This window comes from Columba livia, chromosome 5 (assembly GCF_036013475.1).
Source record: "Columba livia isolate bColLiv1 breed racing homer chromosome 5, bColLiv1.pat.W.v2, whole genome shotgun sequence".
NCBI lineage: Eukaryota > Metazoa > Chordata > Aves > Columbiformes > Columbidae > Columba > Columba livia.
The window spans coordinates 42,954,708-42,978,106 of NC_088606.1; the positions used below are offsets into that span (position 1 = coordinate 42,954,708).

The following is a 23,399-nucleotide window of genomic DNA, read 5'->3' on the forward strand; positions in this document are numbered from 1 at the left end:
GCCATTTTGGCCCTTCAGCTTCACCAGCTCCTCAGCCTCTCAGGCACCCTGCGACCTCGAAGCAAGTGCCCAGGGCCTCCTCCACCGCCCACTCCCCATGGCCAGGCTGCCATGTCTCCCCACTCCTCCACAGACCCTACTCCGCCCGGTCGCTCACGACCTCCCCGCCTTGCCCGCAGCCCCTGGCCTGCGCAGGCAGCGGGAGAGAACCGCCGTGGCCGCGCTCGGGGTGGCGGGGCGGGGGCTGAGGCCAGGAGACATGCCCGCCCGGGCGGTTTAGGGCGCGGAACGCTGGCGGCGCGGGGCGTGTTCCCAGCCGGGGGGAGCGGCCGAGCAGCGTCGGGCGCCTTGGAAACGGACGGAAGCCGGGAGGGAGCGGCGGAAGGATGCTGAGCCCTGAGCGGCTCTCGCTGCCGGGGCCCGAGTACCTGGGTGAGGAGCGGGGCGGCGCCACGCCCCGAGGGCCCGGGCCCTGGGTGTGCGGTGGCTCCGCGGGGCTGGGGGTGGCTGTGGCCCGGCCCGGCCTCCTCGGGGACAGCGGCGAGCGGCCCCAGGCCCGCGGTGTGGCCCCGGCCGGGCCGGGCCGGGCCGAGGCGAGTGGGGTGACTCCGTGTCCGCCCTCTCGGCTGGGAAGGGGCAGCTCCGGGGGTGACAGGCCGGGGTGACATGCTGGGGCTGCAGGGTGCTGCTACTCCGGGATCCCCCGGAGGCGGGAGGGCCGCGGCTCCTCTGGGGGGCCCTCGGGGTGATCCCGGCCTGGGGAGGGTGAGCTGCGGGCTCCTGCCCGTCTCATTCGCACTGTGTGAGCGGTGGGAAGCAACGTCCAAGCTGTGCCATAGCAGACTGTAACCTCGTTTAGGCCATTACCAACCTGTTTTGCTCTCAAATCTGTGTGAGCAACCTTATTTTATGCTCATTTCCCATCACTCGTATGTTGTGAGGTGGTTTGAGTGTCAACTTTTCTGAAATAAGGTAATGTTGCAATGTTTCCCACATAAAATGGAAATCTTTTAACTTATAAAGCAGCCGCTCCCTTGCAGACTACATCCTGTTATGCTGGCTCTAACAGTTTGTGTTACTGCTTGATGTTCCAGGAAAGAAATTCAGTGTTAACATGTCAAATAAAAATAATTAGGATGGAATAAAGTCAATATGACTTCATTTAATTGCTAAAGAGGAGATGAATTACAAGTAGTAAGCAGTTGGAATGTATTCAACATGGTACTCTTGAAGTGAAACTCTTCAACCATTACTTTCTAGGCCCAAGAGGCTGTTTGGTAATAACTGTTATAAAGGTATACATAATTTACTGTGGCTTTCTTGTACAAGGAAACGTTAAAAATGGCATGGATTGGTTTGTGCAACTTGTTCCATGATTTGGCCATCTCTGATAAGTTAAAATGGAACAAGACTAGAGAAACACTGCTGGCTTCCAGTAAACGAAACACCTGTCCTGCAGGGAGGAGGCTAAAAAAGCTGAGTTTGTTTAGCCTAGCAATAGTGTCAATGAGGAGGGATCTGACCGTTTTATCAAAGCACAGCACCAAAGAGAGATGAACTATTTAAGCAATGGAATGATCTAACTAGTCTCAGAGTAGAATCTGTGTTATTGCGGCCAGACTGTTGGTAGGATGCTTTGTGCATGCTTGCGCAACTGCAATGTTGTTCTGTGTTAGGGAAACTCAAGGTTGAAATGAGAGTTTAGTGCTCTGTTTGAGGTGATTCTTTGGAGACTGACTTTTCTGAGGTTCTTATTGCCGATTGCAGTTCTGGAGCTAGTTCAGGTATTTGAGAACAGTTTTGCAGTGTGCCGTGTAGATACACCCTTTGGTTTTGTGCTACACTATCACACTACATCAGCATTTTCAACCTACACGTTAATCGAGAGGCTCATAATTTTTCTACAGAGTTGCTCTAGGCTGAAACTTGCAATTTTTTTTTTTTTTCAATGAGCCAACATAGATTTAGGTTAATTTAATTGTTTCTAATGAAATAAGTACTTTTACTTGTGTGAAACTTGTGAGTAAGAATTGAATCACTCAAAACAATCTAGGAAGCAGACTAAAAATTCTTAAAGTGTAAAAGTAAACAGTTTTTCTGTCTCCCATCTGAAGTTGAGAAATGTGACTTCTAAGAGATGTGCCAAGTTGTTTGGTGCAAGCAGCTTTATTAACCTACTTAAAGTGAGCCTTCTTTTATCTCCATTCCACAGGCTGATATGCCATTCCCTTTTCATTTTGTAAAACCTTCTAAGTTATTCTGGGATAGGGGTCACAAAAAGACACATGTGTGAGCATGTCAGGTTGAGCAATAATTTGTATAAGAGCCTGTTCTGTTGATCACTTGGTATGTCCTTCTGTTTAGGTTGCAATATCTGTTGTCTGAGGGGAAAAGGTGTCTGCTACGTGATGGTATTGTTATTAGCTGTAAATGTTACCAATAACAATGTTTTTTGTCTTAATGAGATTTTGTAATTTACCAAACTGCTCACAGATCCTACTTAATGAATTATTTATAAGCAGTAGGAAATTGGTTAAAAACCAACCAAACAAAACCCCAAAAACCTCAGCTGTCCCTCCTGCAAATAAACGCACCTCCCCACACATTTTCATAAGATGCTTTTATGTTTTCTGCATTGGCCTGGCCTTCTTAAATCACCATTCTTTGGATTTGTTCTATTGTGTGCCTTTCTGTCTTGTTGATATAGTTGTCTGATGTGGGATTGTAAGCAACTGTGATTAGTTTCACTTTCTGTAATTTCATTCTGAAGTTGTGTTGCCCCAGGCTGCCACAGAAGGTATTCTTTGAGTCTCACAGATCAGATGGCACTGTCTTTTCTGATCTGGAATGGGCAAACTTCATCTAACCTCTTTTTCGCCTTTTCAATACCAAAACCAGGCCAAAAAATAAAATGAGTGTCCAAAATAACATTACGTGCTACTTGCTGCATTACTTTTCTTTTTCTTTTTTCCCATTTGAGATGATTCTTTCACATCCAATTTTGATGCTAAGAGGGAAATAAAAGCAGAAGCAAAGAGGAAGAGAGTTAAGCATGCACTTAAGATGAAAAATAATTGCAAATCTTTGGTACAGCAGAGTTCCTAGGAAATAAAACCCATGGCAACACATCTCAATGCCACAATGATTGCGAGACAGTAGGTAGAAGAACAGACATGACTGATACTCAGTGAATAGGAAAGCAGATGCGGTCTGCGGTGCTGGCAGAAAGGCTACAGTGAAAATGTTACAAAAAGCAGGACATTTTAAACAGCATTTTCACTGAATAAACAACATTTAGTGTTTGGGGACAGTGATGAAAATGTGTTTCTCGTTTGATGGATGAGACTGGAACTACAGTAGGCAAAATGAGGCCTATTTGGGACACTTTTCCATGCGTTCCTCATTATAGTTTAATAACTGGTGATTGCTCAGTTATTTATAGCAGGCAATGGAGCACTTAGTGTATTGTTCTACTTATGCAGCTGTCTTCTGAAGCTTCAAATTTAATCCCTCGGTGCCCTTCCTTTTCTGTTTTGGAGAAAATGCAGTAGATTATTACAAATTTCTCACCTTTTATTTTCCTCTGGATTCTGCCCTCCTCCATTCCCAAACTCCAGGATGTGCTTTCTTTTCTTCCATTGCCAATATAAGATACATAAGAACATAAATACTCTGTTAGGGAAGTGCCTTACCAGTAAAGCGTGGGACTATTAAGTGCCAGAAATATGATCGTGTTTCCTCACCTCTCCTGTAGGCGGACTTGGGCTTCATGATTAGAAAAAAAACGTTCACAGTATTGGTGCTTTTGCAAACTGAGTAGCTCCCAGCAGAGAACTTCAGTTGGGTAGAGGCTTTGCAGATACCTGGGGTTTACGCTTCTTCTGAACAGTCTTAAGAAGTATTGAGTTGGAAAGTCCAAGTGCAATTGTTCTTTTTTAACAACATAATCAGTGTATAGGTTATGTTGTTATCCAGACATCTGAGCTGACACTGAGTCACGTCTTTGTCTAGGTATTTGATGAGCTCCTGTGAGGCACTTTGGCTGGAAGAGCTTATGGTCTGAAAAGAGCCTCATAGAATCAAGAGAATGCTTTTTTTTTTGTTTAGTTTTTTCTTTCCAATTTCTTGCTCTGTTGTACAGATAGGAGAACTACAATGTGGAAGATGAATGACTTCCCCACTGACATGTAAGAATTTGCTTGTAGAAATGTTATTCAAGTTTGAATCTTCTTAGACTCAGTCTAGTACTTTCCCCAAAAGATGGAGGTTTCATTCCCAAACCTGCTGTTGCACTACAGGCCTTCCACCCTAACTTGAAAAGTAACAGGTGAAATCTGATTCTGATCTATGTAGATTTACAGAACTGGAGAGTACACAGTCCTTCTGTGTTTGAGTATGAATAGATAGGGAAACATTAGGCTACTTAATGCCTTATGACAAGCTGGAATGACAGTTATGTCCACGAGGTTAGTAACATGCTGCCTAAATTCAGATTATTTTTTTTCAAGATCAACGATTTTGCATTGGTGAGGTGGTGATTTCTAGCAGCTGTACAACATCTTGTAGGAGGTGGTCTGCTGGAGAGACTTGGACGATTAAATCAGTCTCTGCAGCTGCAGGAATGCAAACTGAAAGAGTACAGTGTCGTGGTTTGTGATTAATGTACTGATTAATTGTTTGACAAAATTTCCAGCTATGGTCAAGATTAAACTGTAAACTGAAACATTTCATAATATTTTGTTGAAAGTGGTTTTGAAACTGTGAGCATACAAAATACAATATAGTTGTGTTGTGTGGCCACTTAGCATGTTCCTGAGTAACAGTGCATGTCTTGCATTGCAGTGTTATCTCTGGTATGACAAGGTTTACTTGTACTTCGTTACATGTTCTGCCCTTCAAAAAAAAAAAAAAGTTTGAGGATTAATAGGAACTTACACTGTGAAGCTGTGCAAAGCTAGAAGGAACTACAGCTGTACAGTGATTTAGCTTTTAGGTTGATTATTTTGTTTCCATGCTTCTCTTGCTCAGGCCATCCCTTAGTGATGTCTGAAAAGTTGAAAAAGAGCATCATGAAAGACAATTAGTGCTGGAAAAACTTCCAGAGATGACATGATTTCATTCTTGCAGTTTGTATCCTTACTAATTCCCTCTTGCATAATTATTATTTTGGTAATATTTGCATGAAATTAATCTTGTGTTAGTATAGATGTGTCTTTCCACTGTGTGTAATACGGTAGTGTCCTTAGCTAAGCTTCAGTTCAGAACCAATTCTGGAAGTGTATTTAGTTGTTACTTTATATACTTGGAGAGACTTTAATATATTTGGAATACTTACAGCATTTTAAAGTTTGTTATGCTGTTGAACTTCTGATAACTGAAATGAATCATAATGTTAATTGCACCAAGTAGTGTGTATTTTTGGCACTTCAGTTGAGGAGGAGGCAAATAGTTAATAAAAGCTGGTCTTATTATCCAGGAATTCTCACTCCAGATTTTTCAACATATTCTGTTATGCCAGGAATGAATCAGACACCAAACAAAATGCGCTGTTATGTGCATATAGTACAAATTGTTTTGATAATCAGCTCATGTTCCAGAAGAAGTCCTCTCTCGTGAAGAGTTGAGCAATAATGTAGCTAGCTGATTTGATAATAATTTGATAAATACTTAGCTCTGCAGTAGGGCTCTGTTCTGCTGTTCCTTTTAAACAGGGTATGTGATATGTTTTGCTATCCAATAGCAATTTATTCTAATCATGCTTGTTTGGTGCACTTTATTTTTCTTTTGCGGCATCTGCTGCTATTTTTATGGCTATTCCTTTCAAGGATGATATGCGGCATTGCTTCTTGGTAAGTGTGCTGATATACTTCTCAGCTTTTGAGAGCAGGCAGACTTCTTGGAAAGAGAAGCTTCTTACTGATGTGGCATCAGGGAGATGTATCTCAGTTGTGAAACTGGGAAACTGAGGTGCAAAAGTAGTGTGGTTAATGGAATCGTGTTGCCAGTATGTGCTGAAGTAGGTATTGCATAACGGACACAAATAGAACTGTGGCACTTCCAAGGTCTTAATCCTCTCCATTCCTGAGCGCTGCTGATAATAGCAATATTACATATATGCAATATTGTTACTTAAAGATGAGGTTATTTCTTTACTTCCTCCTGAATTTCTGGCTTTGAGAATTTCAGTGCATATATTTTGTTGCATGCAGTGATATTATTTGCATTAAATTTTCCTTTTCTTTCAAGATTTTTCAAGTATCAGAGTTTGTTGTTACAATATTTGTAATCAAACCTATGAATTAGTGGATTGTTTGTTTTCGTAAGAAGATTGAAACAAGTCATTTGGTGGCTTATAAAAGGACTGTTTTTACTCTTTTAAATACACATGCAAAAATGATTTGGTGCAGTTATGACTAAATGGGTTAAATTGCGATTGTCTAATCTATTGTGGATTGGTTGTGGATATATGTTTTGCCTTTGACTTGCAAGCTGGAGGAGATTTATATGACCTGCTCTGGCCATGCTTGAATTGAACAACCCCTGTTCATCCCCAAATCTGGTTCTCAGCCAAAAGTGCATTGATTGCAAAATTCACATTGGGCATGTGAGTGATGGTGCAGTGTGAGCATGTCAGCATGGGGGCAACTCCAGCAGAGCCTATTCTCCTGGGTATTGCAGTAGGCAGCTCTGTAGGAGCTGTACTGTGCATTTTGCTACCGATAGGACAGAAGCTCTAAGTGTAACATCGTTATTAGTGGTTCAGTTGTAAGAATTAAGATATTCTGTGCAAGGGTATCTACTTACCATCAGGTCATGGGTTGCCGGACGGCTCCTCTGTGAACTTGCGCTGTCAGATCCGTGAAAGCTGCCTGGTAGTTTTTAAAACTGACAACAAAGCATAGCGCTTACCAAATGAGTGTGGCAGGCACGCTTGCTTACTCTTTGGGGTAATTGCATGGGATTTCAGGGAAGACTTAAGCATGAACCATTAACTTTGAAGGTTTTGTACAAGCGGGGGGGGGGGAACCTTTGTTGCAATAAGCCATAAATAAATGCTGAGGATAACCTATTGTGATCCCTCCTGTGTGGAAGCTGCAGTGTACTGGAATTCTATCAGGAAGAAAATGAGTAGAGACAGCAAGCTCTAATAGCACAGTTGTGTGAACATTTGAGCTTTACATTCTAATTTTGACTTGCTGCCTCATTGTTGCAAAGTGAGCCTCAAAATATAAGCAACATTTATACCAATACACCATTATCTCCATGAATTTTCAAAAAGTATTAAAATGTATGAATCATCTCATTTATTTTGCACAGGACCTCACAGACTTTTAACTCTGCTGGCATAAATAGTTAATGTTCTAGTATGATTCCAGTGTTTGTTATGGAAAGTACCATTTCTATAAATTATGGAACTACTATTCTGCTATAACCAGACTCCTGGCACTTTATTTCGCCTCTCTGGCCTGCTAGGACCTGCCTGCAAATTAAATTTTATTCTATGACTTTTCTGTATAAGGTAGAGTTGGTTGGGTTATAAAACATACTGCTTGTACCATTCCATGGAACTGGGCAGGCAGCGAGCAGGAAGCCAGAGCTGGAATTTGCCTTGGCACTGTGAGCTGTGCTACCTGGAAAACAGCACAGCAGCTGGAGAGCCAAAACGAGGAACTTCTCAAGGGGTTTGCAAATGCTGTTTTCTTGCAGCTTCTCCCTCACCAATTTCTTCCTCCCCCACGCCTCTTACCTACCTTCTGGGCAACAGGGAGAGAGGTTCTTTGCCAGGATCCTTAGGCCATGCAGCAAAAACTTAACAGAAATACCCTTTTACTATCAGCTGTATTCAACAGCGACCCGTATATATTTGTGTATGTTTTTAAGTGTGACAGGAATGTCTGAAATTCTGTGTTGAAAGTTAATTTATTCTCCAGGAGCAGACTCAAAGGTATTTGTTACAGAGGTCAGCCCCGTTGTGCTGCAGGACCGTGCCGGTCTATTCCCATAGGCTTTTAAGGGGAGAGGTTAATGACTCTAAAGAAGCAAAATAACAAATACATGTTTCATTGATAGGGGTTATTGTATGAAAGGAGGAGTGTATAGTTCCCCACGAAGTTTCGAGAATGGTTTTGCAATTGAGCAGAAGTTTGTTGCAGGCTGAGTGGACCGTTCCCTCGCCTGATGTGGTACCACTGACAGCTCAAGAGGGGCTTGGGCAGCCAGTTTCTGAGCACAAGATGGGCTGCAGAATGAAGACAGAGGAACGATGGGCTGGAATAAAGTTACCCAGTTGCTGTTATCTTGAGCCTGTGACTGAGCTGCACAACTCATTCTTCCCTCAGGGGACACAGGTGCGCAGAGCTATTTTTCTTTAATCGCTCACATAAATTAAGTTTATTCCTTTGCATTAAAATAATTAAATAAAGCTACGCCCTGTATCTTTTAGTGCCAGATAATATCTTTGAACCTTTGGCTCACCATTTTGCTATCAGCTGCAAAGTATTTTCCAGGGTGTGCTTAACCAATTTTACCATTGTCCTGAAAAATGTTCTAGGCAGAGAAATCCCCTGATAGCAATCAATGTTCACACTTACATACTTTTAATCACTGTATCCACTGGGAATAATCATTTCCGGGCCTCTCTTGAAGTCCACCTGCCCCACACTAAGATGAAAGGGACTTCCATGCTGTGTATCAAGTGACGCGGGCTTGGTGCTTACCAGGATATTAAGCACAAATTAAAATGGTTTGAAGAATATTGATGTGGGTCTGAGGTTGGCCAGTTGCTGGTGATGGGTGATGCTGCCAAGTCTGAAGCAGATTGGCAAGGAGCAAGAACAGCTTTTGCCTTTCCTATATCCCCTAAGGGTTTTCTGCTCTTTTTAGGACACGACACTACTTGCAAAGGTGCAGTAGCATATGTGTTTAGGATGGAGGTGTGTGCTTTGGGAACAGGGTTTGTGTGCTTTCCAGGTTAGGAATGATTTTCCTGGGTCCGTTGTGACTTGTCTTCTGATTGTTGAACTTGTGGATTTGGAAAGCGTACTGCGTGGTAGCTGGCGCATCACCTCAGACTCGGCTCTTTGTTGCTTCAGCTTGGTTTCTAGCCAAAAACATCAAAGGGGTTCAGTGGCAAATCTGTGTTGCTTCCTCCCTGGCAAATGCTTGATTCGCACGGAGTCTGCCCCCTGCAGAAGCAGCAAAATGGTTTGTGTTGTACCAAACTATCTCTGCTCAGAAGTCTTGTGAGTGGCATCCTGTACCTGGGTACTGGCAGATCCACCACTTCTGAAATTTCCTTTTGTTTGGTTTAGGCAGTTATTTGAGACTGACTGTTGAGCAATATAAATCTCTTGGCATTGAGACCTGTTCCCCACCTGCCACTCCAAGAACATTCACTAATGCTTGTATGGAAGCAGAAGTACTTTTATTTGCACCTTTAGGAAAAAAGCTTTACAGAACAACCTTAGAGCTATTTGGCTTTAGTAAAAAGGGAAGGGCAGGTAATGCCTACACCTCTGCAACAGCCCCATAGGTACGACATTGACAGTCTGTATAGGAAAGATGGCTGTGGCTCAGCACAGAGATCAAGAACTCCTCTTGAGTAAACTTCTTCCAGTGGGACAGTCCCACTCTTCCTTCTCTTTCTTTACTTCCAGAATCTTGGGGGATTTTAAAAAAGGGTCAGCACTTTTAATGACTAACCCTGTGTAGCGAGGAAAGGAAACAGGATTTGGCTCAGGAATTTTACTGTCCATATCTGGGAGACTGAAACCTCTACTCTTTAACTCAGGGAGCAAATGCTTGTTGGCTTCTTGTGTAAGGCACACAACTAGGTTGGTCTGGCTCTGGGCTTTGCAGGCCCCTTGTATTCTAATTTCTGTCTCTTACTGTCTTTTATTTGCAGCTCAAAGACATGTCCTCACGTACATGGAGGATGCAGTGAGCCAGCTGCTGGAGAACAGAGAAGATATTAGTCAGTATGGCATTGCCAGGTTCTTCACTGAATAGTAAGTACATCAGGATACTGCCAATAGGGCCAGCTTGAGGGGGGCTTTGGAAACAGGCAGGGTACATGGAGAATGAAACTGGACACATGCTGATTATGTTGTGAATGCTGGATTTCACTGGGTTAGCCAAGGCTGCCTGAGCGTGTTTCAGAAACGTGCACGGGTTTCATACAGTTCAGTACCTCTCCTATTACAGACATTCATGTGAAGCAGTCACTTTGTGGGGCAGAGCTTTTAAAAGCATATAGAAAACCAAATTCTGTTTGCCTTAATCAGGACTGCTAGTATCAAAAGCAGAGACTGCTTCTGGTTTCAGCAGCACTCATTCTTCCTTTTTCTGAGCATGAATATGATCTGTTTTGTCTCATGTGAATGTTCTCCTGTTAAATGCTTTAATGTGATTCCTCTTCCTCCCTTATAACCTGCGTAATGAACATAATAATTAGGACAGGTCATCTCTTCCTACTAATTTGGAAAGATTTTTTGGAGAGGAAAAACTGTGTGCTGGTCTTTAGTGTTGTTGATGTTGACTCAGCCGATTGCTGTATGTTTTGCCAACCTGATGATGTCTTGCACAATGCCTAAAACTCTTCCAGGCAGCTTCATTAAAGATCTGTTGGTAATGCATGTGCTTGCAGTGGATGTATGTTTCTGTCTTTTGATGCCCGCTTGAAAATCTTTCCTTGATTTGCCTCAGAAAAAGATAACAGGAAAGGAAGCAAGCAGTGTGCAGAATATTTCACAACAATCTCTGTACTACAGCAGTGGAAGAAGAACTCAAAGCATAGGAATAGCTTTATTTCTCAGTTGACAATAGTTTCAGGGGTTTTTGCATGTTTTTCTGTTTGGTTGTTTGTTTGTGTTTGGTTTTTTTTGTTTAAATTTTGTTACTAAATTTATTTTTTCCTGCACATTAGAGTCCATCTAATCTCCAAACAAGATCTAACTTGCTAGTTACTTGATTGGACAGCTTGCATTACATTTTCTTACCCCATGAACATTTTTAACTTTTAAACAACTGAGATTGTCACTGGTAAATGAGTAACTAAGATAAAGTCTGAAAAGCTTGCTGCATTGTTTTTCTTTTTGAGATAAGGTAACAAGCAGTTCAAGACTAGCATGGTTTTGACCATCTTGGCAGAGGAGGTAATATACAGGCCATCTTGCTGCATCTCTTTATATAATGGATCTTTTAAGTAGATGGCATTATAACAAGAAAGCATGGTTTCTTGGTAATACCTTATCTCTTTTGCTCTCAACAGAGTACTTCCTGCTTTCACTTGGCATGAATCGCCCATGTTGCAAAATCTATGAGACCCATGCAAAACAGCAAAAAGGCAATTTTGCTAAAAGAACCAGTTTATTAAAGCTGTTTAGTTTTATTGTTAACATTTGTCTGTGGCTTACTGTAATTAGAATGAATACTGACTTTAAAATAACTCAGAAATCTGTTTTAGAAGCAAATAACACTTGTTACTACATGGATTTTATAAGGAGAGTGGTATTTTTTGTTGTCATTTATATGAAGTAGTGTAAACTCTCAAAATGCATTCCCTCTTTGTAGACTACCAAAGCTAAAAAATGCATAATATCAGGAATGAAACTCTTACTATACAAACCAATGAACAGTATATTTCCATGTTCTGAGCAAGTTGCAGTGGTCACTGTTAAGTTGCAGAGAATCAATCACCGCAAGTAAGTTTTGGAGACAAATGAAGGTACAACCTATGCACTTGATGTGACTGGGAATCATGATACTCCATCTGATATAAGTGAGTTTCCACAGAAAGTAATACTGAGATTAGTCAGCTGAACAAATAGTCAGTAAACAAGAGCTTAAGGGAGATAAGGAGCATGACCACAATGACTTCCACCCACCAACGGGATTTCTTTACCAGGATTGAAGGCAAGGTGGCTCTGAAATATCTAGGTGAAATCGTCATTCAGGCATCTCTCCACATTGGATTTGTTTTGCACCTGCTTTCAAACTGTTACTTCAGAGCCTTTTCTAAATTTCTGATCATATACATTGAAAAAATTAAATGGTGAGTAAAGAGGTCTTCCACAACTTTTGAAACTCCTCACATTGCTTCTCTATAGTACAACTTCATCGTGACATAATAACCTTCTTTTTCACTTCCTATTCTTCTTCTACCTTTGAAAGAATAAATAGTAATTCAAGATCGTTATAACAAACAAAACTGTCAAGGTAGAGCACAATCCTCTGACTTAGGTGCTGGAGATCATGTTTTTCCCATTTATTTTCAAAGAAAGATGTGAATTTCTACAGTGGCTTTTTTTCCTTTTTTTTTTTTTTTTTTTTTTTTTTCTTTTATAGTGTGTCTGGAGTTTAGCAGATCAAACTGTGTCCCTGTACCAAAGTACAAACCGGTTTAGTAATTTTGAGAGCTGTGGAACTCTTAAGATTTGAAGTGTTGGATTCTTCATGTGGAGAATAAATTATTGGCAGTGTGGATGTAGGCAGACTCAAAATACAAAGTTTCCTATTATGTACGTGTCATATGTTCTGGCTCTCAGAACTTAGTGGTGAGCCCTCACTGCCCAATAGATTTATTTTCATCCAAACAACCGTCAACATTTGTTCAGGCTGTGCTTTGAAGACTACACTGGCTTTGTATTGCTCTGCCAAGCAAATAAACCGGATCTTGATTTTTATCTTTACTTTTGTTATCTTCAAACTCAAATATAACTTGTGAGATTCCAGGAGGTTTGTGTGCACTTGCCCAGTGTTTTCCTTGTTCTAGGTTATTCTAAGTGAGAGGATTGGCATGTGCATATTTTGAAGTGTGCTGCAATGATTTGAGATGAAGGGCCTTGGTATTAGGGTGTCCAGTTTTTCACATTGTGCTTTCCCTATTTATGCTCACTTAAAATAAGAGACCAAGCCCAGGGTTTAGAAAGCTAGCAGGTAGGCCCAAGCAAGTGAGGTGGGGTTTGGTTGGTTGGTTGGTTTTGGTTTTGCGGATTTTTTTTTTGAGTGTCCATGGGATTAAAATAATGACTTCTGTAACTTTTCAGAAATAATGAAGTTGGTGTATCAAGGATGGGTGTTAGGTATTCTCCAAACTCTTCCCAAAGGGCACGCTTTTCAATAGAGTGCTGTTCCATGGGCTTCTCTTGCTGTATACACCACTGAAGAGCAATCACAGCCTTTCCATCATGCATTGCACTTCAGATCTTTGTGCCCTTTATACCAACTATTTTTATGGGTAATTAAGAAAATGTTGTTGGGGTTTAACTTACCTTAGTGAAGTTTCAGAGGTGAAAATTACAGCTCTGTATGGATCAAGCAATAAGTGTTTTGCAGGCAATGAGTGTTTCTAGTTGTTTCTAGGAAATTAAGTTGAGCATGTATTTCATTGCTATCCACAGCCTAGCACCAGGACTGCTGATTGCAGAGGGCCGACCTTCATCTCTGCAGTTGTCCTTCTGGAATATTTTTAGTCTTCAAGGATACTTTTTCTCCTGTATTATTCCATTGTTCATTTGTCCCAATCAGCTGGACATCTGCTTTCAGTCTTGGGAGTTCCTTGAGGCTCCTCTCATCTAAGTCACCCCTGACTCTTACAGGAAAAGGAATCAATCACCATTCTGCCAATTAATCCACATCTTTTAGCTAAATGAGTAAATTATGTCTCTCTTAGGTCTAGTCTTGATTTTATAGATATGCTGAAATGCTACTGGTATTCGTTCATTACAAACCCAAGAAATCTCTGCTCTGCTTTTGAATCTCCATGAAATGCAGACTCTTGAAAGCCCTCTGTGTAATTATACACTAATGCTGCTTTACTTCTTCCAGCCTAACTTCTGTGCCAACATATCTTAAAGGGACATGTTCCTCCTATACATTATTTATCATCCTGTTTTCTTGATCTTCCTGTGCTGAAGAAAAACAGAGCCCTCATGCTAAAGCATTTGATCACACAGAGGCAACGTGCATAGCATCTCACTTTATATTTTCTGGGATCTTTAAGAGAGGCTGCGTGGCTTTTTTCACTTCAGCCGGAAGAAGTGGTAAAAAAAAATTTGACCAAGAGACTTCTTACTCATAATTTTTGCATTTCTTCTGGGCTAACCCTGTGCTTGAAACTTTTTCTTCCAGCTCACAGGTAGATGTGCTACTCTCTTTGAGACTCTTTGGAAAGCTCAGAAATGTTACTCAGTGATAACTTAGCTCAGACAGCAAACTCTTCTTCCAATCATTTTTTTAGTGTGTTTGATAAACCAAACACAAGTGAACTAGAGACACAGGAAAAGGCATTTTTTTTATCTGTGTTCTTCTCCCAAAACACTTGTTGTTTTCATTTGTTTCTGGTGAAATCTTTCCCTGACCACCTGCCAGCTGGAGCATGATTGAGAAAGACATCTTGCTTTTAGCTTGCAGGTACACTTCCAGCCCACTTCCAGTGGGCTCTGCAAACTGATGTCTGAGATCTCCTTTTTTGCTGTAAAGGATGTTTCTGCTGGCTCTAACTTGAAGTGCCTTTGCTGGATCTTGTGTGACAGTTCGATAATATTTGTCTGAGAAGGTGTCTGTGATTTGTGTGTCTGGGGGGGCTTGGAGATCAGATACTGCTTTTACATCTGTTGTGTGCCTCACAATTCAAAATATCAGGTCTGTGCCGTGTAGAGCCCTGTTTTGCACAAAGGAACGTTTGCTTTGTTCAGAGTAGCCGAACTGCCAGTGCTATATAGTTTGAAATCCTTGGATAGGAAGATGTTATCATGGTGAGAAGTATCAACTTCTCGCAATGAAAATACCTCATTTTCTCTTGTTGTCTGGATTGGCTGAAACAATTTGTTCAACTCATTCCTCAGGGACAAATATGATACTGCTCCCTGGCTTTCTCTGGCAATAGCAGTGACACAGGCTTTGGTATCAGAAAAACTTTTGGCTTGTTCAACCCTCTACTGCTATCCCACACTACCTAAATAAGTCTGCATAGTCAACAATGTCCTCCTCTTTAAAATGGTCTCAACGCCCTTGAGAGGGTTAGAGCGGGGGGAATGGCCAGGAATGGGACAGATGGGATGCCCATGAGAAATAAGCCACTACTGAACACAACCTTAATTGGCAACTGGAAATAAGCTGAATTATCTGCTTATAGAGGGGAGAGATTCTTAGACCTAGCTTAGATTCATCAAATTTTTTTTAATCGCTGTGTATGTAGACCTTATCATTGACATCATCTTGCTGTCATCTGCTCTGCATCTTTTCCCTTTTCACAGTAACTTGTTCTGTCTTGTTCTCAAGGATAGTGTAAGTTCTTCAAGACAGAAATGATATTGTACTGCATGTGCTTTACAGCATCTAGCATTGTAGAATGTTGTCTCTGTGCTTTGTACAATTGTAGTATAAACAGCAAAAGCAGTAGTGAGAAGGTCCTTAGGGCTTTGACAAGTCGTGCCAGATTCCCTGTCAGAGAGGTGGAGTAATTCTGTAGGATTTCTCAGCAAGACTGTTTGGGGGAGGGGTGTTTGGTTTGTGGTTTTTTTTTTAGTGTTAGTTCTGTTTGTATTGGTTTTGAGCAACTCAGTGGCCTCTGAGAGGTAACAATACTTTCAGGTTCTTACAGAAAATGCTGATATTGTCTCTGATATAATCTTATGAGCAATTGCAAAAGTAGTATTTTATGTGTTCCTCAAATACTCTCAGGATTCTGATCTGGAGCGAAAAAGACAAAATGATCACAGTCAGTGCAAGACTGCACTGAGCCACGCAGTTGGGATGAAGCTGCTGCTGTCAGTGACCTAGCTGTGAAGTAGCCCTTTGGGCTGAAAATCTCAGCTGGGATAATGTGCTTGATGGTTCCTGACAAGCTCTTACTTGGGATTCCTTGATCCCTAGGGCACGGCATAAGAGTGCTGTCTGCCTCTTCTTTGCTCTTCAGTTATCAGTGGAAAGAGAATTAATACATGCACTCAGGCTCTGCACTCATGCCAGAAGCTCCAAGGAGTAGATTTGGCAGGTAATGTGAATAAGTTGCTATGAGAAAGGCATTTTCAAAGTCTCTCTCCACAGAGTAGATGGATTTGCAGGACTGCATTTGTTGATAAATCTTTCAGTGGAAACTATAATAGTTGCATATTTCTCCACTTAGAGTGTTGCTAATGGACACAAAGCTTTTCTGTCTTACCTCTACAGAGAAGAGTTGTCAGAATGGCAGAGTCTCTTCCTTGTAATCTAAATTTCTCCAACCATATTAGAAATGACATTTCAATACTCCCAGTCCACTGTGCATGGGATACCCATTTTGTGTGAGACCTATGGAAGATTCTGGGGGGGTGTGGATGACTTAGTTTATGTGTGATTAAAATTACATTAATTTAGTTGAGAACCTGCAGATCTGCTACCTGAAGTGTGATGTTTTTGTTACAGAATTGCTTGACAGCAGAAATGGTTTTTGTATCTTCATCTAACAGGCAGGATCTACCAATTCCTGATTTTCCCAGAGTTGTTTCTTTGTAACAAACATTGCAACAAGTCCTAGCCTGACAAACATGCTGATTGGGATAACTGCTATTGAGTAAACAGCCGGAAAAAATGCATATATTAATGGGAATAACATGCTGATTCCCACTGTAGTTTGTACGTGTTACCAATATATTAGAAAATGTAGTGTATTCTTTGCATATATTTGAGAATCTTACAGGTGTGTGAGTACTCCGATGAATCCAAATCCTTGAAAAGAAATACGAGGTGGGGGAAGGTAAAAAAGCTTTTTGGTAGGCAAGACAATCTCAGGAGGCTTGTAGCTAAAGGAGCAACATAGAAGTGGACATGAAAGACAATGTTTACTGTTGATGCTGTGTGCAATAAGGTATTCCATTCAGGAAACCTACAGTACTGTTTCATTGACACAAAAATCTAGAGAACTTGCCATAGCATATGAATGTTAGCATTTTATATCAGCACCTTGTCAGCATGGGGTAGTTCTCTGTAGATAACCATTCACTTTACTTACACACTGACTTGAGCTGCACTCTGGGTAAATTTATTCTTTAAACAAGTCTGGATAATTTAAGGAGAGGGAAAAGGACAAAACCCTGTGGATTACTGAAAACTTATCTCTCTGATCTAGGTTAGAAGGTAACAGAGAAGTAATTTTTCCTCAATTTTGTGCTTTTGTGGTACAGTTTTCCTACTCCCCAGTCCATCCCACTGTCTGCATTTGGCAGTACAACAAAATAGATATGTGTGTCATTACTGTTCCTAATAACATCTTTAAGGAACCTTCTTTATGTGTGCTCTTCATGGCTATTTTGCCATAACTCATTCCATCAGTTGAGTATTTCGTAGTGCTCATCATATCCTTTTGGGGATGCCTCAAAGTCCTTGTTTATTTTCTCCAACAGTCCACTTGTTTTTAATATGTATGGTATTGGACCATTAGTTCCTCCTCCCTATTCTTGCATTTGTGATCACAAATCTCTGCTCTGTTTCCGTTTGTGTTCTTCAGAAGTCAAAGGGCCCTCACATCACAACTGGTGAACTGTGGCAATCTTATATCATCTGTCTTCCACTGAGGAAAGGTCTGCCATAGAGCTCACCTAAAGCAAAATAGATATTCAATGCTGAGATCACTGTTTGACAAGCATTTTTCTCCATCATTCTGGAAGACCACTCAGCTGTGTTTGCTGAGTCATTGTGATGGAATATATAGGAAAAAATGAGAAATATAAATAGTGACATATCCACAACAGATGTGGTGGGAGTATTTACAGTCTTTTGCATACAATTTGCAATGTGTATATAAAGCAGTAATCTCTTTTCATGCTTGGTCACATGTTGTAAGGATTGGATTTCCTGCAGCTTCTGTAAATGTTTTGAAGAAAACTGTTTCAGTAATGTGAAATTGGCACCTGGAATTCAGTAGAAATGCACTAGACAAAAAACGGCTTAGATGAAACATGATAGCATAGGAAGTTTGGCACCCATTGGTATTTTTCTCTTATAATGTGTGTGGTTTTTTATTATTTTTGCAATTCACAAAGTGCAGTTTTATCTTCTTCTGTTAGGATTTTTTTTTTTTTGAACATAGTGTTTCCTCCCATAAAGTTTTTGCTATCTCAGGCTGTAAGAGAACCACTGTTGAATACATGATAGCTTCATCAATGACTGTGCCTTTCTCTGTGTTACGAACTCATATGGTTTAGTTCTGGTTTTAATGCAGCATTTTGGCATGAGTCTAGACTACTTTTATATATGCACACAGGAGGTCAGTTTCAGAGGAGTTCTTGGCTTCCATCTATCTGAGCTTATAAGATTTTGTATTAAATTGGAATAAAGTAGTGTAAGCTTGAGGAACACTTTATTTTTCCCAGAAAGATCTTTAAGATGGATCAGGATTGAGGTTGGTGTGTAGGGTGTTTTTTTGGGGGGTTTTGTTGTTGTTATTTTTGTAGTTTTGTGGTGTTGGAACGAGTTTTATATTCATTCTTAGGCTATAAAATGTTGTGGTGTCACAGAAAATCTTGAGGAGCATTTCTAATTGCCTTGCTAGGAATACATGTGTTCCGATGTGGTCAAGGCCAACAAATGTAAAATTTCTCCTAAATTGGATATGCCAAGCTGTAAAAATCAGCAAATGCCTGCAGCAATGAGATGTGATGAGATCCCATAATAGGATTCCTTATCCTTTACAGGATAAAATCCCTTAACTGTCTCTGCATCCTCGTGAAGAGCAAATTGCCGAAAGTCTCATAGCTTGCCTGAAAAATGCATTTTTCAAATTTGGTTTATCTTCCTTTCCTTAACAAATCAAACAAACAAAACTAACAACAACAAAGAAGTCTAGTTTCTAGAAATCTGAATGTCTTCAGAGAACCTGAGGCTTCCTATGCTGTGTAGCATTGAAACCAGACAGATTCCAGAATACATTAGCATTAGAGACTTGCAGTAACCTCCTGTCCTGCAAAGTTAATCCTATTGTGTATGTTCAAATAAATGAGGCAAACTGTAGCTGGTCAACACTGTAGCCAGACAGTTGTAGTGAGCACAAAGTGGTTTAGTTAAGCAATCTCTGAATGCAGAGTTAGTGTTAATGTCAAATGATGAAGCTTCATCTACATTAAGGAATTCTGGCAAGGTTCATTTGTTGCTGTGATGGAAATACTGGAAGCTGCTCAGTCTTTGATGTGCTATAGTTCTTGCCAAGGCAACTGAATAGGTGCAAAAATGTTACTAGTAATTTTTTTCTTCTGAAATTTTCCAATCTAAGACTGAAAAGAGCAAATAGGGGAGCTGAATGCATGACACCAGTATTGAATCTCTTTGGAAGAGTCAGTAAGTTGTATTTTGGTAGTTCCTGGATCATCACAGTCGTAACATGATTGTGCTGCTACCTTTTAAAAGAATTAGAAGTCTAATTTATAAAACATGAAACTGTCTAAAGAGATACAGGAGACTACGTGCAGAATGGAGCAAGCAGGCCCTTACTTGTGCTTGTACTTTGGCCTCAGCCAAACTGAGAAGCCAGTTTGTGTTCATCGGCATTATGCTTTGATCTCAGCAGCACAAGATGAGTGCAGTTATTCAATAATTTTCAAATTCATATTCCTCCTTCAGTTGACATTGACATTTTGGTATCAAAATCTATCTCCAGCCAATGTGAGTCCATAGCTACTTCCAGAGTTGTTAGACTAGAGGAAATCTGAACACTACCATGTGTTGCTGGTATTTTTAATAGAGATTCTCTTCTTTGAGACATCCTCTTGCCCTTGCCACAGGTTCACTGCATGATTTCTGTGGTGTCTTGCAGCTAGTGAATGAATTTCACAGCATGACAGGGAGGGCAAAAGTACATCTGTTGGTTAATAAAGGAAATCAAAGAATGGAGATAATGGTTGTTTGATAATAAAGCTTACTGAGAACTTGAATCTACTATACCCTCAGCATATAGGTGGTTATAGAGCAGTTCAATAAGGAATTTTCTTCTTGCCTCCAAATGTTTGGTTGGACTGGTTTGAACAAATACTAACTACATTAGCTAGAGAATTAGCATCTTTCTTTGTGTAGTTATAATTCTGGAGATCTTTTTTTTTTTTTTTTTTTTTTTTAATATTTGGAGGGAAAAGGGCAAGGCTTTTTTTCTGGGAAGCTGGGTCGCAACTTGCAATGATCTCTGTAAAACTATTTGTAGTGTTACTCATGCAGCTGTCTCTGTGGTGTACAACTCACTGTGTTTTCTACTGTAAAAACTAAGTTTCTGTTTATACCAGCAAGACCTTTCCAGACTCACTGAAACACCATGTGGTCTGAAACAGCACTTGATCACACTGAAAGAGCTACTCCAGGGTGACTGATTCTTATCTCCGATGGCTTCTTTACTTTTCCCTTAACCACCTTGGAGGGCTTCTGCAGGGCTGTTTACCATCTTCCATTGTACACCCTTTCCCATCTTCCTGAATACTAGGTTTCCCAGCTCATAACTCTAAGAAGCAGCTTTATTTCAGAGTAGAAAGGGGCCCCAATATGTGGCCTATTATATCCATATCAGCTTGCTTACCCTTTTCAGACAGCTATTGTGTTTTAATAGGGCCCTGCCTAGCAGGGGGAGTCCTTAATTCTTACTATATAAGAATGGCCAGCTTGAGTTACAGCAAACTGCAGGATGCTGCTCTGATCAAAAGGCCTGTTTTTAGAGATTTCCCCCCCTCCACCCCCCACTTTTTTTAAAAATCCTGGGGTAATAATTCAACACAGTAAGGTCATTTTAACTTTTGATTTGAAGGCTTCAAGGTGTTAAATTACTGACCTAGCATAGGAAAAAGCAAGGGAGAGGGACTCTAAAAAAGATAAAGGGATTCCGGGTAATAAAGAGCAAGCACAGCAACTCCTTTAATCCTTTCCCTCTCCAGAATCTGCAGACTGGTCTCAGAGGGTTTGACTTGCTACAAAGCAACATAAGAAAGCTTGTTTGCTGCCTACTTTGAGCTGTGTCGCAGATGCTGTCATTCATTTCCTTTCAAACAGTACTTGGAATAATATCTGTACCACCTGTATTAACTCTTCCATGAATACAGAAATTCCCAAACCTGTACCAAGATGCCTAAAACCAAATCACTAAAATTTGTGTCACTGCTTTCCCTCTTTCCACACCCCTCAACTGAAATAGACTTGAGCGGGTGAGACAGAAAGTATCTAAAAAAAGCCAGTCTCTGTGTTTTCAGTGTTACATCACCTAGTCTTGTCAAAACGTTGAGTGTTAATTATTTCCTATCTGTCTGATTATTAAAAAAGAATTTTTCCTTAAAGCCAGTCATCAGGAATAGCTTTCAGCATCTGTTTCGTCTTAACACTGCTAACGTATTTCAGAGGAAGTGCCTAAAAGGCACTGCTAATTTCATTAGAGGAAGATGGTGATTTCCTTGAGGTTCATGTCATTGTCCCAAATGTTAGTATCTGTGGAATTTTGAAAAGCACTTGATACAGCAATTTTGAATTGAGGAACGCTAATGCTCCTGTGCTACCATCCAAGAGGGACAGCTAAAGAAACAATCCAATGTTTGGTCTCAAACATTGTAAGTAGTGTAGTACACTTAAACCAATAGGTGAAGAATAGAATCATCTTAAACTATACTTTGTCATAGTAGTGAAACTTGGATTGTTTTCCCAATGGTGCCTGCAGTTTTAAGTGTTCCCTCTCAGGGCTTGTTCTAGGCAAGGTAAACCTCACTTTGCTATTTCAGAGCATAGCCCTGGGGTAAGTGTGATTAGTCGCTTGGGGATGCTTTGTGTCTGTATGAGTTATTTAACAACAGAAATTGCCTGGGTTTAAAAGCCTTTTGAATTCCAGTATTTTCTATTCCTAGAACTAGTTCTTTGTTACCCATTGTACCGTAGTCTCTAATCCTAATACTCCTGATTATCCACTTACTGTGCTTTGGTTCACACCATGAAGAAGTCTTGGAGCTTGTGACCTGGGTTCCTTTCAGATGAAACTAAACTGGAAGATGTGTTCCAACTGCAAATGAGCGTTCAGCCCCTGGGACCGGACTAGAGCTAGTCCATAGTGTGTTTCAAGAAAAAACAAACCCTAGGACACCTATAATGTTGACATCAGGTCCTCTGCAGTGTTTCTCTCTACAGATGTTTCAGTCTATACGTAGCATCCAATGGCAACTAAGCATTTGACACTACCTTATTTTTGCTTAAGACAGTTCTCTTTTAGTGACTTAGACACCTGTGTAATTGGGAAGAGAAGTAGTGGGGGGGGCGGGAATTGTTCATGCTGGAGAAGCAGCGTAAGCCTTCAAAGTACATATTTTTTCATCATGGTGTCGATGCAAAATGCAAGCAGTAATGCTGGAAGTTAAGGAATAACAGTCCTTGTTCCTTGTTTTTCATTTAGTAGAGGAAGGGTCCTGTGAACTCATTCAGCTCTTTGCATGGTAACCAGAGGTGGCACCTGCTAGGGGGACAGCAGGGTCCTGGCAAGCTCTTCTGTCCTTCTCAGGGACTTGGGGCTCTCACTGCATTGTGCGTTTGGCTTTGCCTGAGTTCAGCAGGCCGAGGCTCGCTGCTGTAGTGGGTTTCAATTGGGATGTTACCATAGCATCCTGGGACTTTTACAATCTATTTAGAAGTCCAAAGGTTTGAAAAGAGTGCTTGAAAGTTTCTGAATTCTGGCAAGTTGCCGAAATGTAATTACACAAAAGACAAAGCCGTACTGAAAGCAGCTCTGTTCAGAGAAGCAGCACCTGAGTGCTAGAGTTCCCAGCATAGCCATTTCTGAGAGCCGGGGCTGTTTTATCACAGTCTCCTCCCAAAAACTTTTTTCTTCCTCTCACGTGTACACGCCATCCCACAAGCGTAGGCTGGGTGTGCTGCAAGATGCAGCTTTCTCAGCAGTGGCATTGGAAGAGATCCTGTTCTGTGGTTTGGCTGCTGTGGGGCATGTAAAGGAAAGGAGTGAAATTCAGGATCTTGAAGTCCCTACTGCAAAAGTTTCTTTAGATCTTCTCATCGAGTGAGAACCTTGCTTTATTTTTCTCTCATCTTTCTCCAGAATATTCTCACAAGTGAATGGGAAAAGCTTTCTTTTAATGTTGTATCCAGTTGCGTAACAATTTTGGTGTGAAATACGAGTGTTTGCAGGGAGCTCGTGTTAGCTAATGAACATTTAGTTAAATTTCTAGTCTCAATTTCAGCAAGACAAATGAAATCACATAATCAGTAACTTTTGTTAATGTTCTAATTTGACTGTTCCATTTACCAGTAATGTAGATGGCCAGGACAACCATTAGGTTTGCAATAGGAGGCTTGGAGACTTGTGGAGTTGTTGAAAGCTTTGTTCTTGAAGGAATCTCTTGCAGATGGCTACACAAAATGCATAAAAGGGAGAAAGAAGTAGTTAACCAGAGAAGTGA

At 40.8% G+C, this 23,399-nt stretch overlaps 1 protein-coding gene across 17 annotated transcripts in view; it reads left to right on the top strand.

The window, feature by feature from the left end:
- Positions 1-274: 274 nt before the first annotated feature.
- The window catches only part of CSTPP1 (centriolar satellite-associated tubulin polyglutamylase complex regulator 1), an 81,210-nt gene continuing 58,085 nt past the window's right edge, over positions 275-23,399 (top strand). For 5 of the 17 annotated variants that reach the window (XM_065065991.1, XM_065065988.1, XM_065065981.1 and 2 more), the window contains exons 1-2: positions 275-432; positions 9,905-10,007. In XM_065065991.1, coding sequence (XP_064922063.1) covers positions 387-432; positions 9,905-10,007 — 149 coding nt within the window. In that variant the 5' untranslated portion in view covers positions 275-386. Of the gene's footprint in view, positions 433-5,689; positions 5,850-9,904; positions 10,008-22,884; positions 23,000-23,399 lie in introns of those variants that run through there. The other 12 variants (XR_010473249.1, XR_010473248.1, XR_010473247.1 and 9 more) reach the window with 8 other exon arrangements.